The sequence below is a fragment of the Dermochelys coriacea genome, chromosome 2 (genome assembly GCF_009764565.3).
Source record: "Dermochelys coriacea isolate rDerCor1 chromosome 2, rDerCor1.pri.v4, whole genome shotgun sequence".
Lineage (NCBI taxonomy): Eukaryota > Metazoa > Chordata > Testudines > Dermochelyidae > Dermochelys > Dermochelys coriacea.
In genome coordinates this window covers 180,664,031-180,680,130 of record NC_050069.1, presented here as the reverse complement: position 1 = coordinate 180,680,130, position 16,100 = coordinate 180,664,031, and the positions used below count along the sequence as shown (strand labels likewise).

The window sequence follows — 16,100 nt, the reverse complement described above, 5'->3', positions numbered from 1 at the left end:
TGGCTCACACTGCCAACTAATGGGGCTGCTCCCATGTTTTGCCTGTTGAAGGTCTTAGGTCTATCCCTATGCATAACGCATGGTGTCTATGTCTGAGGTTTTATATTTTTACACAAGCATTTCTTTCAAAATTCCATCACTCAATGATCACATACGTTCTCCTTTTAAAAAGATAATATGGCAAGTGAATATAGTGCTCATGAAAGGTGTCAGCTGGACAAACACAAAGTCTTCTCAAAAAGAAAAGGAGTACTTGTGGCACCTTAGAGACTAACAAATTTATTAGAGCATAAGCTTTCGTGAGCTACAGCTCACTTCATCGGATGCATCCGATGAAGTGAGCTGTAGCTCACGAAAGCTTATGCTCTAATAAATTTGTTAGTCTCTAAGGTGCCACAAGTACTCCTTTTCTTTTTGCAAATACAGACTAACATGGCTGCTACTCTGAAACAAAGTCTTCTATTTGTCACCACTCTGCTGTTGATGCGCCTTAACCCTGACCTAGAGAGATCACTTCTAGGAATAAAAGGATAGCACAATCTCCATATGCATTCTGTCCTTGAGCTCTCTAATGAGCCTGTCAATTGGGATTCTGCTGGGGGTTTTTGTCTACCAGGCGCTGCATTGAGAAGACCAGTCCATTTCATATACTGGCCACTGAACAGCTATCAGACAGTAACAACATTCAATCCCAGTCCAGGGGGTCTATATTCAAACCACTGATTTAGATGTGAAAGCTTCTATATCCCGTTATCAACCCCTGATCCATCTAGTCAGGGGAGGATTTAAGTGTGGATCATTGAGTTGTAAGCCTAATACTCAGAGAAGGCCAATGCCCAGCCAAAATCAGAAAGCAGTATTGAGTCACAATAGAGCATGACAACAACAGTAGGAGGTGCACTGCACAGTGGGTTGCTGCCAGCTGCAGCCTGCTCCTAGGAGATTAACATTAGCACCAGCAGAAGGTATGAGAACAAGAGGCATTCAGCTCCCTAATACAAATCATTCACAGAGGCCACTTTGTGACCCAAGAGAATAGGGGAGGAAGGGAAAGCAGCAGGGAGAGAGCCTCCTAACTAAGAAGAGGTAGGACATGCAGCCATATTAGCAGGTACATATGACACCACTATGAATGCAGCAGGCCCCTCCCTTCAGTCCCTCAAGTCATGACTAGCAAATGAGCTGAGAGACAGGGAATTGTGGGGACACTGGTCACACCTGGGCAACTGAGGCATGTTACTGAGCTAGGAAGAGTGTAGACTGGCTGACAACTGACTGAGAAACGAGGGGAAGGGCACCAGAGAGAGGGAGAAACTGACAGGGACGAAACGGAAGGTACAAGGGAATCCGTTTGATTCCGATGGGAGCAGACCTGCTTTGCCTGGGCACAAAGCAAGAACCAGTCAGTCCGTGATGGGCTGGACTGGATGGGACTGCACTACTTGAGTAGGAAGAAAGTTAATGAATCTTTCAGGGCTTGGGGAGACTAAGAGGAAGAGCCTGATAGGGATTGTGTCATCTGGGCTGGGAAGAGACAGAGAGGGGAAATGTCTGTTTCAGGAATGAGGTGGCTGGAATGTCTCTCTAGGAGAGAATGAAATTTTGAGGAAGCCCCACAATTTTAGTGCCGCTGAGGCTCAGCTAGCTTTAATCCACCCTCGCATCCAATCCTCCAACAAGTAGTTTTTTAAATCAGAAGCAGGTATTGGATTAATCTGAACTGTGCTAGGGTTAAACCTGTGCTAACAAGAAACTGGGTAAGCCTGACACATTTTAAAACAGATGCTGTAAACCAATTTTTGTTGCATTTCATACAGAAAATATGCTTTGAGTATGAAAGGTTATGGGCCAAGTTTCAGCCTAGAGAAATTGTTTCTAGAAAAGTTCTAAAATCTGAACATCAGTGATTTGTAATAGAAACACTGACAGTCTAAAACTGTAGCTTGAATGCATCACTTTGTTATTGTATTGTTATTGTCATTGTCACCATCATCATCACTATTATTACTATATTTATTAGACAAGATAATCTCAATTATCATTACCACTAATTCATTATGTTCCATCATCAGCTCTGTCATCAATGTCATTCTTATAATCATCTCTCAAACTACTAACGAAGAAAAACAACTGCTAATCTAGAAAATTTAAATCAGTTTGGCTTTGTAAATGAAAGATGGAAAACGCATACAATTCTGATTGAAATTAGCATGCCTCTAGTAATGCTGCAATTATTGGGACTGAATATTTTCTTTAAAAATGGCACATTTCCAATGTTCCTCTTCCTCTGGGGCCAGTGTGAGTTTAGCAAGCTACAGAAAAATTCAGTCTCTTTGTCTAACTTGTGTCACTTCTGAGCAATCCCTCTGCTACTGATCCAAGTGCAGTGCCGATATACTCCAGAGGGATTAATATACAGCTCTTCTCAAGTAGAGAGTCAAGTCTTGCAACACAAGGGAGCCTGTTCAGGGAAGAATAAAGATCAGGAATGGGGCATCTTGGAGGATTCCCCTTCACCAACAAGTGGACATTTTTTAAAGTGACTTACTCCCCTTGCCTTTTTATTCCACCTCAGTCAATGGCACCGCAATATCTGCATCCTTAGCTTAATTTACATTCCGGCTTTTTTTCATTTGAAAAACATGGAGCTCATGCTGAGATATGACGCAAATGAAGAGCCATCATTATGCTATTGATAGAATACCCTGGACAATCTCTTTCCTTTAAGACTAGTGAAATGAGTCCTACTGACTTCATTGAGTCTGCTTATGTAAATAGTATTTCATGTAGGAAAAGATTCCAAAACTGGGCCCACTGTTGTTAGCAAAACAACATTCTCCTTTTGTTCAAGGCTTGCGTTTATAAAGCCAAATGTCCTGCGTTCTATCTCCTGTGCAATAGTGGAGCTTTGGGGCCAAATTCTTTGCTGACTTAACTCCACTCATGTCAAAGAAGTCATGGCAGCAAAGAATTTTCCCCCTTATCTTTATCTTATAAATTTGGTGGGTTTTTGTTTTTGTTTTTTAAAGAACCCCTTGGCAGTGTTTTGGCATAGATTGGGATGTTTCCCCTTCCTAAGACTCTCCAGAATTCATTCCAATGGAGATTTCCTCCAAAAATGTGATGAATTTCCAAAACATTTTGCACCTGTTCTCTTTTGGCACCCTGTATAATAGGAGAGAAGGCAAATATCAATCCAAGGCTGGCACTGCTTCAAGGATCAGAACAGAATTCCTTACCAGAGACATCTGTGCTGCTGTCATCCATTCAGGAGGGATGTGAAAATGAGCTCCAGCTGAATCTCCCAACAGAATGATCCCCTTGGACTCTGCATCTAATAAGTACATTTCATTAATAGTTTTAAAATGCCCTTGGCCTTTGTCACACCATAAAGTGAATCTCTGTATAAAAAACAACAAGATTAAGATAAAAAAGACATGGCACTGGTAGATTCAGTGTGTAAAATGGAAATAGGGCTTTGTGTTTGAAATGTGTTCATTTCAGATCCTAGAATGGGAGATTTTCACTCCATCTGCACCAAAAGCCTGCCTAAACAGACGTGCCAACAATCTAAGAAAAACAAGTAGGCATGCTGTATGAATAAGAGAGAGAATTTCTTGCTTAATGAGAAAGAATCCCATAAGATTTTATTCAAATTGTTATTTTAACACAGGCTCTGCTGTGAATCTAACATTCATTTTTTCTACCTATGGAATATTTATTAAAAATACTTAAAATCAAACATTTAGGGAAATCAGAATACTCAGGGAATTGGTAGTGACTCATATTAAGAGTAGATTTGTGAGTCAGGGGCTCTCAAGGTAATTTCATTGGAATAATCTAGCTTTTTAATAATTAATGTTACTTAGCATTCGGGTGGTACTTTCTGTCTAAAATGACAAGGAGCTTTGCAGAGGAGCTTTTCACTAAGCTTTTCACTAAGTCACTAATTTAATGTGAGTCAATGTAGGTTTGAAAGTTGTTATTATGGTTTCTGAATATTAGCATATTATAATACTGGTGTATGTCTATCTATCTATCTATCTATCTATGGCCTGAGTTGTTAGTGTCAGTCCATTTCCTAGTGAATAGATAGCCATACCAGGAAAAATATCATCACTACAACTGGCACCATTATTGGCATTTCTAGCAGAGTGATGAACTGGATGTGCATAGAAACTAAACTGTCCTCTCACTGCTAGAGGGAGTCCCTACAAGTTCAGCTTGAGGCACATTGGCAGGATGAAGAGGTCTCTTCTGCTGCTGCCTTCGCTGTACCTGGTCTATGAATAAAAATATCAAATTCCAATTCTCTCAGCTGGGTATCTTTCAACTCTAAAGTCACTTTTTAAATGATTTTTCTAAATTTATATTGATATTATAATTGGATATGCCCTTTGAGTTTTCTCCTCACATTAAAGCAAAGAGTGAATTTGCCATTTTTGTCATTATAAAGAAGTTGTGAAATCTGTCATCTTTTCTCTGGATTTACAATGACCACGACTATTTGCATAAAAACATACGCAACATAAATATTGCATTAGCCATGTATTAAATTTAATGATTTACCTTTACAGAATTTTTTCTCATATGGAATTCCATCTTTTGGATCTACTCCCTGTTAGAGGAGAAAAGGGAAGAGAAGTCTATTTGATACCTGCAAAATGACAGCATAAATCAAATAATAAGACTATCATTTGGATTATTGGCTTTTCAGAACTTCACATCATAATAATGTTGTTTTAATTCAGTGGATGTTTATTCATGACCTTAATTCTCTTATAACTAAGCTTTTTGTCTGGGAATTCCCTTTTTTTAAATAGAGATCATAAGGAAGTTTAAAGTTCTTGCTATGTCACTGGAGTTTGGTGTTAAATCCAATGTAAATTTAAATAGCATAATGTTTGAGAGATCGCAAACGTCATGCTGTTTTGATTTACACTGGATTTGATGTCTCTTGCAAATGCTGCACTAATAAAAGTGATATTTTTTCCATATTCGCCAGTAAATAATTAAATTTCCCAATGGTCTCCAGCTAAGCCTGTGGAAGCACTATTATAACTTCCGTGAATTCTCTTTTGGACATTGCACTCACAGACTTTCATAAGGCGCCTCAAACTTTGGCAAAACAACCACTCCCACAACACCTCAAAACAAAACACCAGACTGGGAAACACTTGCATATTTGGGTTTTATTGTTACAAACCTGAAGTATGGTGAGGTTTCCTGCCTAAGGGTCATGTTTCAGAATGTTCTGGATGTGTCTCTACTCCCACCCACCCACAGTGGTGTCCTTTATTCACAAGGATATTCTGCAAGTAGACCCAGTGACTTCAGTGGTATTACTTGCGATATCACAATCTGGTATGCAAATGAAAATATTCTAAACACTTACACAGACTAATTGTAAAATAGGGAGGTGGATGGATGGAAGGGAAGAAGAAGAGAAGGGAGGGGGAATCAGGAAGAAATGTCAAGATTTAACATCATTTACTTACCCATATACCATTACAGTTAGAATCCCTTTCCACATCCCAGTTTTCTGGGCTAATATAGAATTACAAAAAGAGATATGGCATTAAAAAATAATAAAATAAGGTTAACAGTAAAATGCTTTGTGCTTTTCAAGGAAACCAGCCTCCTTGGTCCATATTCCAGAAGAGCATAATGTCAGACCATTTGCTTCTTGGAGGTCATCAAACAGTCAGCATTTTAAAGGAAATAATTAGAAATTTCAACTTGTATATAAGTTTTTTTTTCAGAATTTAAGAGAAGTGAAATTCCCCCCAAAATACATTGGCAATTTAGAGCCCAATTCTGCAAAGTGCTGAGTAATTTTAACCCAGGGTATGTCTACCATGGAGCTGGAGGGGTCATTTCCAGCTTGGGTAGCAATACCCACAGTAGAATGGTAAAAATAGCTGCATAGCTGCAGCTGCATGGGCATCAAGATCAAAGAACTGACAGGGACCTCGAGAGGTCTAGTCCAGTCCCCTGCACTCATGGCAGGACTACTAAGTATTATCTAGAGCATTCTTAACAGGTGTTTGTCTAACCTGCTCTTAAAAATCTCCAGTGATGGAGATTTCACAACCTCTCTAGGCAATTTATTCCAGTGCTTCCAGCTGCCTCAAGTACAATCCCATCTGAAACTGTAGGTACATATTTGGAGTGGCTAGCCCATTCTGATGCCCACGGACACGGTGACTACACTGCTATTTTTAGTGTGGCCATCTTGATCAGAGATAATGACAAGTCCACGTGAGCTGAAAATTACCCCTCCAGCTCCAGTGTAGACATAGCACAAGTGTTTGCAGTCTCCACCTACCCTTTCCCCCCCCCCCCAGTTCACCACTATTTCAAATCTCATCAAATATCATTGAGGGCTTTGACTTCAGCAAGCTTTGGATCAGGCCCATCATGTAGTACAACTGGCTCGTGCTCACTTTACATTGTGGCCCTATCTAAAGTTTCTCCTGTGTTCACTGTGGTTTTAGAAGATCGTTTCTGCTAACACAGATGTGCTGCTCAGTGTGAGTGGAACATAAATCTGCTAAGCCTGTATTTTTAAACTATTCAGGACTTGGCTACTACAAGATTTTAAAAATAGTTCTGAACTATGCCCTGTTGATGCTTGGTGGCCTTTTTTTAAATGATTTTGTAGCATGGGGTAAAGTAAGGGGCAGAGAGGGCCTTTGTCAGAGGCACACAGTTCTCCATTCAGCATGTGCATATAAGTCCCACTGATGCTACTGGGAGTTATTTACCTAATATAGGATAAAATATCACTTACACTGAATTTTTGGCAATGTTAGTGAGACTGGAATCTGGCACTGTATCTAACCAGTCATCTATATGTGGAATTTCCCCCACTTCAGTAGGAGTTGCCCATGTGGATAGAGGGTTGTATATGACCCCCAAATACACATGATATTGGACCATTTCTTCTTTCAGTAGGCCCATTTCTGCTTCTGCTTCAGTAGGACCATTTCAGTGGGAACCCTGCATGTGCATCTGAGGGCAGAGTCGCATAGTGTGTGTATGTGTTTCCTCCTTGCATCAAGGTATTAATATGCCCTACTCTATGTAGTTTCCATTGCTCTTCTGTAATACTTTCTGTACCAGCATATAAGTATATTCAGCTTCTAGTGAATAATGAGTAAATAGGAGCTAGCTTTGAAGATCAAAAAGGGTCAAAAGGGCCTACACTGCAGAAACACCTGCAACCACCAGTGAAGTCCGGGAGGAAGTGATGAGAAGCAGTGTAGTCTACCGGATTAGGACTCAAGAAACTGGGATCTATTCCTGGCTCTGCCACCTACTTGCCAGGTAACACTGATTAAGATCAGTTCACCTCTCTGTGCTTCTCTTTGCCTTCCCTTCTCATCCTCTGTCTGTCTTTTCTATTTAGACTGTAAGCTCTGTGTGTCTGTACAGCACCTACCAACATTATGTCCCATCTTGATTGGGTCATCTAGGCTTTATCAGAATACAAATTAATAGATGATGATGATGATGATAATAGTAACAAAATAAAGTAATAATAATAATGCATACGCTTTCAAGATTTGACCAAACATTGTAAAATATTTCTTTTTAACATGAGTATCTAAAAATAATTAACAGAATTACCGTCTACCAGGGTATACTATTGCTTTTCGTTCATTGCAGTCTCTGCCTCTCCAGTGATATCCCCTCAATGTCTAAAAGACAAGAGAGGCACAAATAGGATGTTCTTGTTATTCTTTCTTTTTTTAATTTCAAATATCTACAATGTGAGTGTAACTCAAGGTGCAGGAATAAAGCCTAGTAAATGGGTTTTATTCCAAATTCCCAACACTAAGCTTTAATACATGACACTGTGCTAATTTTGATGCAGAAATAAGACAAGCTGCCAATTTTAATTTTTTTAAATGGCTTTGCTTCACCATCTATTAATTCAATAAACATACTACTCAGTGGCAGAGCAGTTTGCTTCTGCAGACAATGCAGCTATCTCCAAAAATGGCATAAATGAATGATTTCTTCCCTTTTCCCCCAAAAGAATATTACCTTCTATAATAAAAACTGCTCTCACTTGACTCCTGGGCTCTCCCATGAAAGAAAAAGGTTTTGAAGAAGCTAGCAGAAACTTCAGAGAGATTCTTGTCAATAGGGGATTATCCCACCAAAAGAGAAGCTTTACTTACTGGGAAAGCACTAAATTTATCTCCATCAAAGTCTTCATAAGGTAACTTATTTTTTATGACACTGTAAAAAACACCACAATACTTTGTTTCAGAAACAAAAATACAGTACAGAGATGAAAATATACAAGCTGTTTGTTAATATATTATTAATTTCTCACTCCATGTTCAAGCACAAGGACCTGCATTTCAGGGTATTGATTTCAGTCACTCTGTTCAATGGAGTTACACCTGCATAACAGCAGAATCTAGCACTAAATTCCTAAAATAAAATAGCAAAACAAATCTCTAGTAAAATTAGCCTAATACTTTCTGAATTATGTAAAGTGACAGCATACTGAACCCCTGGATCCTGTAGTTCTTCCACACATTATGACATCTGTCCTTGGCTAGGGAAAGCAGATCAGTATCTGTCTTCAGTGGTGACACAAGCACTCTCATGTATTGCTTAGCAGGTGGTGTTCTTGGAATGACATGCTAAGAATCCTCTCCTTGGGAGGCTAAGCATATGACCGTCAAAGAGTTTCTAACCTCTTGGACACAGGAGAGCTGCTGAATCAGGGTAAAAAAACTAAGTTGGTGCTCCTAGGCTAGGTGGTTTCAAATTACATTAGCATCAGTTCTTGGTTCTCAGAGAACCAATGGAGATAGGTTATGCACATTTTTATTTGTACTTGTCACCCTGGATCTCTGTGCACTTGAAAGTACTGCCTGCTTTAGGCTAGTTCAGTCTCTGTGACTAGTGTCAGTTGAAAGGAAATGGCACAGATCCAGAACAAATTCGAAGAGAAAAACATATTCTGCCACGTATTGCGGGGGAGAGAATTGAACATCATTGATCTGGCCTATATATTATAGTGTGTATGTACATTTTGGCTCCCATTATCACTATCTGACTCATGGAGCTAAATCTTCTAGTCTCCCTGCTCATAATACTTCTAGCCTTGACTTAATGGATTTTACAGACTCTCTAGAAATTTTCTACACAGATCACCCCAACTCCTACTATTGATATTTGAGGTTCACTCACAAGAGTGGAATTTTACTGAACAAATTGGGCTGGGAAATAGGGTCATTCTAAAAATGCTTCATGTGTTTCTATCCCTTACTAGATATGCTTCACGTGTTCCTCCTCCAACCCATAAATTCTCTGCTCCCACAGTTGCTCTCTGAAAATAGTAGCCCATTTGATGCCCAGTCCTACATTCCTTTATTGAGACGCTAGCTTTAATGTACGTGTAATTGAGCATTTTCCCTGTCCACTTCTTATCTTTTAGAATTATACAGATGCTACTTGCTGTGATCAAAGGAGAGCATGTTTCTCTCCAGTGGGACAGGAAGCACAATAACTGGGTGAGTGACCAATATTGACGAGTCTCTTGGAGAAAGGAAATCTGAGAGGAAAAGTGGTACTAAATGATAACCTGACTTGCAGACATGGAATCTCTGGGTGGGAAGATGCCAAGTTACCACGCAGTTTGGGTCAAGGCCTATATGTCCTCCTACCACCACTGTCATTATACTTTTGCTTTCAATATTAAAAATATTCAAATTCATTTCCAGCATCTTCTTCTAGGAGCAATATGTACCTTAACTGCTGTACTTTCTAAAGAATGTTTCTGATGGAAACATATGTTATCATCTTTAGGAGGAGTACAAAGCCCTTTTAAATCTGAAGGATTTTTTTTAGTTATTAAAAGGAACAAGTGCCCCAGATATTACGATTTCTGTCATTAAGGATTGGAAATATCATACATACTATTTAATCTTCTCACACAGCTTGACCAGAGGGGGAAGTGCACATATACTTGAAAAACTGGCTGTGTTTTTCTAGGAAAAGAGAACAGTGCATTAGTTCATATAGCTCACATACTTTCCACCTGCTTGTGTAATGGTTGTCACAAAATTAAAGGGGATGAACAATTTCATGGGGGAAAATGGTCATTTACCAGGATTCTTCACTTTAATAAAGTCAATGTTTTATAAACCATCTGCATCTTGCATGAGAACAGAACAAGTGACAATGATACTTACCAGGAATTGTGGAAGTGTTCATTGAACATAAATCTTGTTCCTGAATGCTCAATGGGAGTTTTGGATGAGCAAAGGATGCAGGCTCAGGCTCAAAAGGAGGATAATTTAAGGAGCTGGATGTGTACATAGTGCATCCATTGGTTTTTAATGGGATTCCTACTTAGAAAACCCCAGGCAGGGCCATGTTTACCGCCTGTAGAAAATTATGCTTCAAGGTAAATCCTTTTTACAATACATGACCTTCATTGGTGACAAACCAAATGTGGAGGATACAGAGTAATCCTACTATCCCAGAATGAAGTAGCACTTACTAGTACATGCTTATGTCAAAGAAATGCTCACATAATGTAAATGGGGCATTAATTTAATGCACATGTGGCTAGTATGACCTACCATATGTTCAAATGGACTATAAATATGAAGGGCTAAAAATTCTTTTGTCAGTGCACAGCCTGAGTAACTGGGCTGTGGGCTGAGGAGGTTTGTAGGGTGTATGCATGAACAGCTTGAACAAAATCTTTTCCTCAGGCCATGGAGGATTACTATTATTATTATGTTTGATACTATAGTGCCTAGGAGCCCTAGTCATGGACTAGGACCCCCCTTGCGTTAGGCACTGTATAAACACAGAACACAAAAACAGTCACTGTACAAAAGAGTTTACAATCTAAGTATAAAACAAGAGACAACAGATGGACAGACAGACAGATGGGGGAGTACAAAGAAACAATATTGGTCAGCATGGCAATCACAGTCACAGATCCACCAATCCCACCCTACTTTAACCCCACTCTCTAATTTAGCTCCCATGGTACTGTGCCCTGCAGCATGCAAGAAGACTTAGACCTCCTGTGTGGGCTCCCTGCATCCTGACTCCCAATACTGTACCGATGCACCAGTTCTGCTGTGTTTAGGACTCAATATGCCCCTGGTGGCAGGGATTAGGGTGGAAAGAAGCAGATTTGCCCAGGCAACAACACATGATTGGAAGGTAACCACATGTCTTGGGTGCATATTGAGTGGCCAGCTACCGTCAGTATCCGATATTCAAGAAATTCTTGAATTGCCTATACATCAATGCTAGGAGCCTGGGTTACAAACAAGAGAAATTGGAATAGCTTATTTATGAGCATAATTCAATCTAGTTGGTATTACTGAAACCTGGTGGGATGATTCGCACTATTGGAATGTTAAAATCAATGGTTATAACTTATTTAAGGAGAACTAAGTAGACAAAAAAGGGAGGGAGAGTAACACTCTATGTCAAAAATGGTATTACTTGTTTCCGAGTCACTGACAACTTGGAAGAAAATGATCTTGAATGCTTCTGGATCAATGTCCTAACAGATAAAGCACAAGACTGGGTATTAGCTGATGTCTGCTACACACCATCAAATCACACTAGAGAACAGGATGACTGCCTTCTTATGCATTTATTTATAATGTCTAGGAATAAAAGCTGTGTGATTATGGTGGACTTGAATTTGAATGACATATACTGCCAGAACTAAAACATCCTTGTAATTTCTGATTATAGAGGACAATTTCCTAACTCCAGAAGTGTTGCCGTCAACACAGGGGAATGCTTTATTAGATCTGTCCTAACAGTCAAAGAAAAACTGATCACAGAACTAAAAATTAATGGTAGCTTAGGTACAAATTATCATGACTTGGTTACATTTATAATGTCCAAGCAGAATAAAGTTCAGATCAGTAATATATATACTTGATGTTTTAATAGGACTAATTTCACAAATCTGAAAGCAATTAGGAGCCAAATCGGGTAGTAGGAAGATAACTGGATAATTGGGAATTATTTAAGAACGCTTTACTAGATGCCCCAAAAGCCACAATCTCACATTTGATGAAGAAGGCTGTGCTCGTTAAAAAAAAACAACAATCTGGTATAGAGGGGAAGTGAAGGCATCTATTTATATCATCCTCAAATGTGGGATTGTGGCTTTCGGGGCATCTTCTATCTATCTATCTATATCTCAAAAGGAAGAAAGGGGAAGTTGATAGTAATGAATATAAATCAGAAATTAGGAATTGTAGAAAATTGATAAGAGACACAAGGAGAAATCTATGGCCAGCAGAGCTAAGGACAACAAGAATGAGTTTTTTAAATATATGAGAAATAAAAAGACTCCTGACTATGATAATGATCCATTACTAGATGGAAATGTAGAATTATCAATAATAATGCAGAAACAGCAGAAGTGTTCATAAAATATTTCTGTTCTATATTTGGAGAAAAAACAGACAGTCTCATCAGATGGTGATAGCACTCTTTCGATCCCACTAGCATCTCTGTGGGATGTTCAACAGAAGCTGCTAAAGTTAGACATTTTAAAATCAGTAAGTCCAGATAACTTGGATGCAAGAGTTTTAATAGAGCTGGCTGAATCATTAATGGTGTTTTTCAATAAGCCTTGCAGCACTGGGGAAGTTCCGGAAGAATGGAAGAAAGCTAATATAGAAAGTAATGACTCAGAGAAAGACTTAGGGGTTGTGGTGGATAATCAGCTGAATATGAGCTCCCAATGTGATGCTGTGCCCATAAGAGCTAATGCAATCTTGGGATGCATAAACAGGGGAATTTTGAGTAGGGATAGAGAGGTTACTTTACTTCTATTTTTGGCACTGGTGTGACAGCTGATGGAATACTATGTCCAGTTCTGGCGCTAACAATTCAAGGTGCTAATTGGAGAGGGTTCAGAGAAGAGCCACAAAAATGATTAAAGTATTAGAAAACAGGCCCGATAGTGATAGACTCAAAGAGCTTCTCTATTTAACAAAAAGAAGGTTACAGGGTGATTTGATCACAGTCTAAGTATCCACATGCGGAATAAATATTTAATAATAGGCTCTTCAGCACAATCCAAATGTCAGGAAATTGAAGCTAGATAAATTCAGAATAGACATAGGGTGTAAATTTTTAACAGTGAGGGTAATTAACCATTGGAACAACTTACCAAGGATCATGGTAGATTCACCCTCACTGACAATTTTTAAATCAAAATTGGATGTTTTTCTAAAAGATATGCTTGAGGAATTATTTGGGAGAAGTACTGTGGCATGTGTTATGCAGGAGGTACGACTAGCTTATCACACATAGTCCTTTCTGGGCTTGGAATCTATGAATAGGTGTAAATATCACACAATAAAGGGATACTTTAACATGCTATACACACACCCAACACACACCCCAACTAGCTTGTGCAATTGTTTTAAACAACATTGGAGATGTGTATATGCTGTAGTTAGTTTTGTAAAAAGACCTTTGCACAAATATATCTGACTTTTTAAATGACTCCCCTCGCCATGTAAATCTAATCCAAATGAGGAATACAAAAGCAACAGAAGGTATATCTATACTACAAAATTAGGTCGATTTTATAGAAGTCGATTTTTAGAAACCGATTTTATACAGTTGATTGCATATGTCCACACTAAGAGCATTAAGTCGGTGGAGTGCGTCCTCACTACTGTGGCTAGCATCAACTTACAGAGAGGTGCACTGTGGGTAGCTATCCCACAGTCTCCGCTGCCCATTGGAATTCTGGGTTAAGCTCCCAGTGCCTGATGGGGCAAAAACATTGTCATGGGTGGTTTTGGGTACATGTCATCAAGCCCCCTCCCTCCTTCCCTCCGTGAAAGCAACGGCAGACAATCATTTCGTGCCTTTTTTCCTGGGTTACCTGTGCAGACACCATACCACAGCAAGCATGGAGCCCGTTCAGCTGACCATCACCGTATGTCTCCTGGGTGCTGCCGGCAGACGCAGTACTGCATTGCTACAAAGTAGCAGCTCCTTGTCTTCCCAGCAGATGGTGCAGTAGGACTGATAGCCGTTGTACGTCTCCTGGGTGCTCCTGGCAGACCTCGGTGAGGTCGATCAGGGGCGCCTGGACAGACATGGCTATTCTCCTTTTAGAGCACTGAATGGGAGCCTGAGACTCTAGGTCATTCTCTTCTTTAAGTTTCATCTCTTGGAGATTCAGTCCTGCCTGGAATATCATGTGAGCTGGAGACTTCTGCCACAGGCTGCTCTCCCAGCTGGCAGCACCGCGTGGTCGCACCTACCCCAGCCTACCCCTTGCTTCCATGGCTCATGAAGCCTGGACAGTAGTAAGGAGCAGTTCAATTATAGGCTGAGCAAGTGCAGAATGGTGGTAGAATATGCCTTTAGATGTTTAAAAGCTTGCTGGTGCTGTTTGCTGACTAGGTCAGACCTCAGCGCCACCTACATTCCTATTTCTTCCCCTCCCCCGCACCGCTCTCCTGCTGGTAATAGCTCACCTTATCTGATCACTCTTGTTACAGTGTGTACGGTAACACCCATTGTCTCATGTTCTCTGTGTATATAAATCTCCCCACTGTATTTTCCACTGCGTGCATCCGATGAAGTGCGCTGTAGTTCACAAAAGCTTATGCTCAAATAAATTTGTTAGTCTCTAAGGTGCCACAAGTACTCCTTTTCTTTTTGTGGATACAGACTAACACGGCTGTTACTCTGAAACCTGTCATTAAGCAAGGCACTGAATTTAAGCCGTATGGAGTGGAGATCTATCAACTTCATGAAAAAACTCGAACAGATACAGACAGATATCATCTTCCTTTCCAAATGCAAACAGATGGACATCATACCAAAAGGACTGAAGGTAAAAAATCCATTACAATCTACATACCACACAGACTATGCTGACAGCTTGTGCCACACACTCTCAAAGAAACTGTTGAACCACCTGATCAACATCCTCTACAGCAAACAGAAAGATTAAGAATGAGCTCTCAAAACTGGATACTCTCATAAAAAAACAACCTTCCACACAAAAGTGGCTGGACTTTACAAAAACTAGACAAGCCATTTACAACACACACTTTGCTTCTCTACAAAAGAAAAAGGACACTAAACTATCTAAACTACTACATGCCACAAGGGGCCACAACAGTGGTTCCCTTAACCCAACCAGCAATATTATTAATCTATCCAACTATACTCTTGGCCCAGCAGAATAATCTGTCCTATCTCAGGGCTTCTCCTTCTGCCCCTCCACCCCCATGAACATGATACAGTTCTGTGGTGACCTAGAATTCTATGTTCGACATCTCTGACTCAAGGAATATTTCCAACACACTTCTGAACAACATACTAACTCACAGAGACCTTCCTACCAGGACTACAAAAAGAAGGATTCTGAGTGGACTACTCCTAAAGGTCGAAACAACAGACTGGACTTCTACATAGAGTGATTCCACCATCTTGCATGGGCTGAAATTGTGGAAAAGCAGCATCACTTGACCCAGTCATGCAGAACTTCAGTCGTGCAGAACACAATGCTATCGACAGCCTCAGAAACAACTCTGACATCATAATCAAAAAGGCTGACAAAGGAGGTGCTGTCATCATCATGAACAGGTCGGAATATGAACAAAAGGCTGCTAGGCACCTCTCTAACACCACTTTCTACAAGCCATTACCCTCTGAGCCCACTGAGGCTTATCAAAAGAAACTACACCATCTGCTCAAGAAACCCCCTGAAAAAAAGAACAAATCCGCACAGACACACCCCTACAACCACGACAAGGGATATTCTATCTGCTACCCAAGATCCATAAACCTGGAAATCCTAGACACCCCAACATCTCAGGCATTGGCACTCTGACAGCAGGATTGTCTGGCTTTGTGGACTCCCTCCTCAGGCCCTTCTCTACCAGCACTCCCATCTATCTTCGGGACACCACTGACTTCCTGAGGAAACTACAATCCATCGGTGATCTTCCTGAAAACACCATCCTGGCCACTATGGATGTAGAAGCCCTCTACACCAACGTTCCACACAAAGATGGACTACAAGCTGACAGGAACAGTATCCC

General features: G+C 40.1%; 1 protein-coding gene across 5 annotated transcripts in view; it reads right to left on the bottom strand.

Moving 5' to 3' along the window:
* The window catches only part of AOAH (acyloxyacyl hydrolase), a 183,239-nt gene that overhangs the window by 111,656 nt on the left and 55,483 nt on the right, over positions 1-16,100 (bottom strand). For all 5 annotated transcript variants that reach the window (XM_038390784.2, XM_043508743.1, XM_043508742.1 and 2 more), the window contains exons 7-12: positions 9,946-10,016; positions 8,190-8,250; positions 7,633-7,703; positions 5,499-5,547; positions 4,570-4,618; positions 3,240-3,334 (exon numbers count right to left, since the gene is read on the bottom strand). In XM_038390784.2, coding sequence (XP_038246712.1) covers positions 3,240-3,334; positions 4,570-4,618; positions 5,499-5,547; positions 7,633-7,703; positions 8,190-8,250; positions 9,946-10,016 — 396 coding nt within the window. The remainder of the gene's footprint in view (positions 1-3,239; positions 3,335-4,569; positions 4,619-5,498; positions 5,548-7,632; positions 7,704-8,189; positions 8,251-9,945; positions 10,017-16,100) is intronic.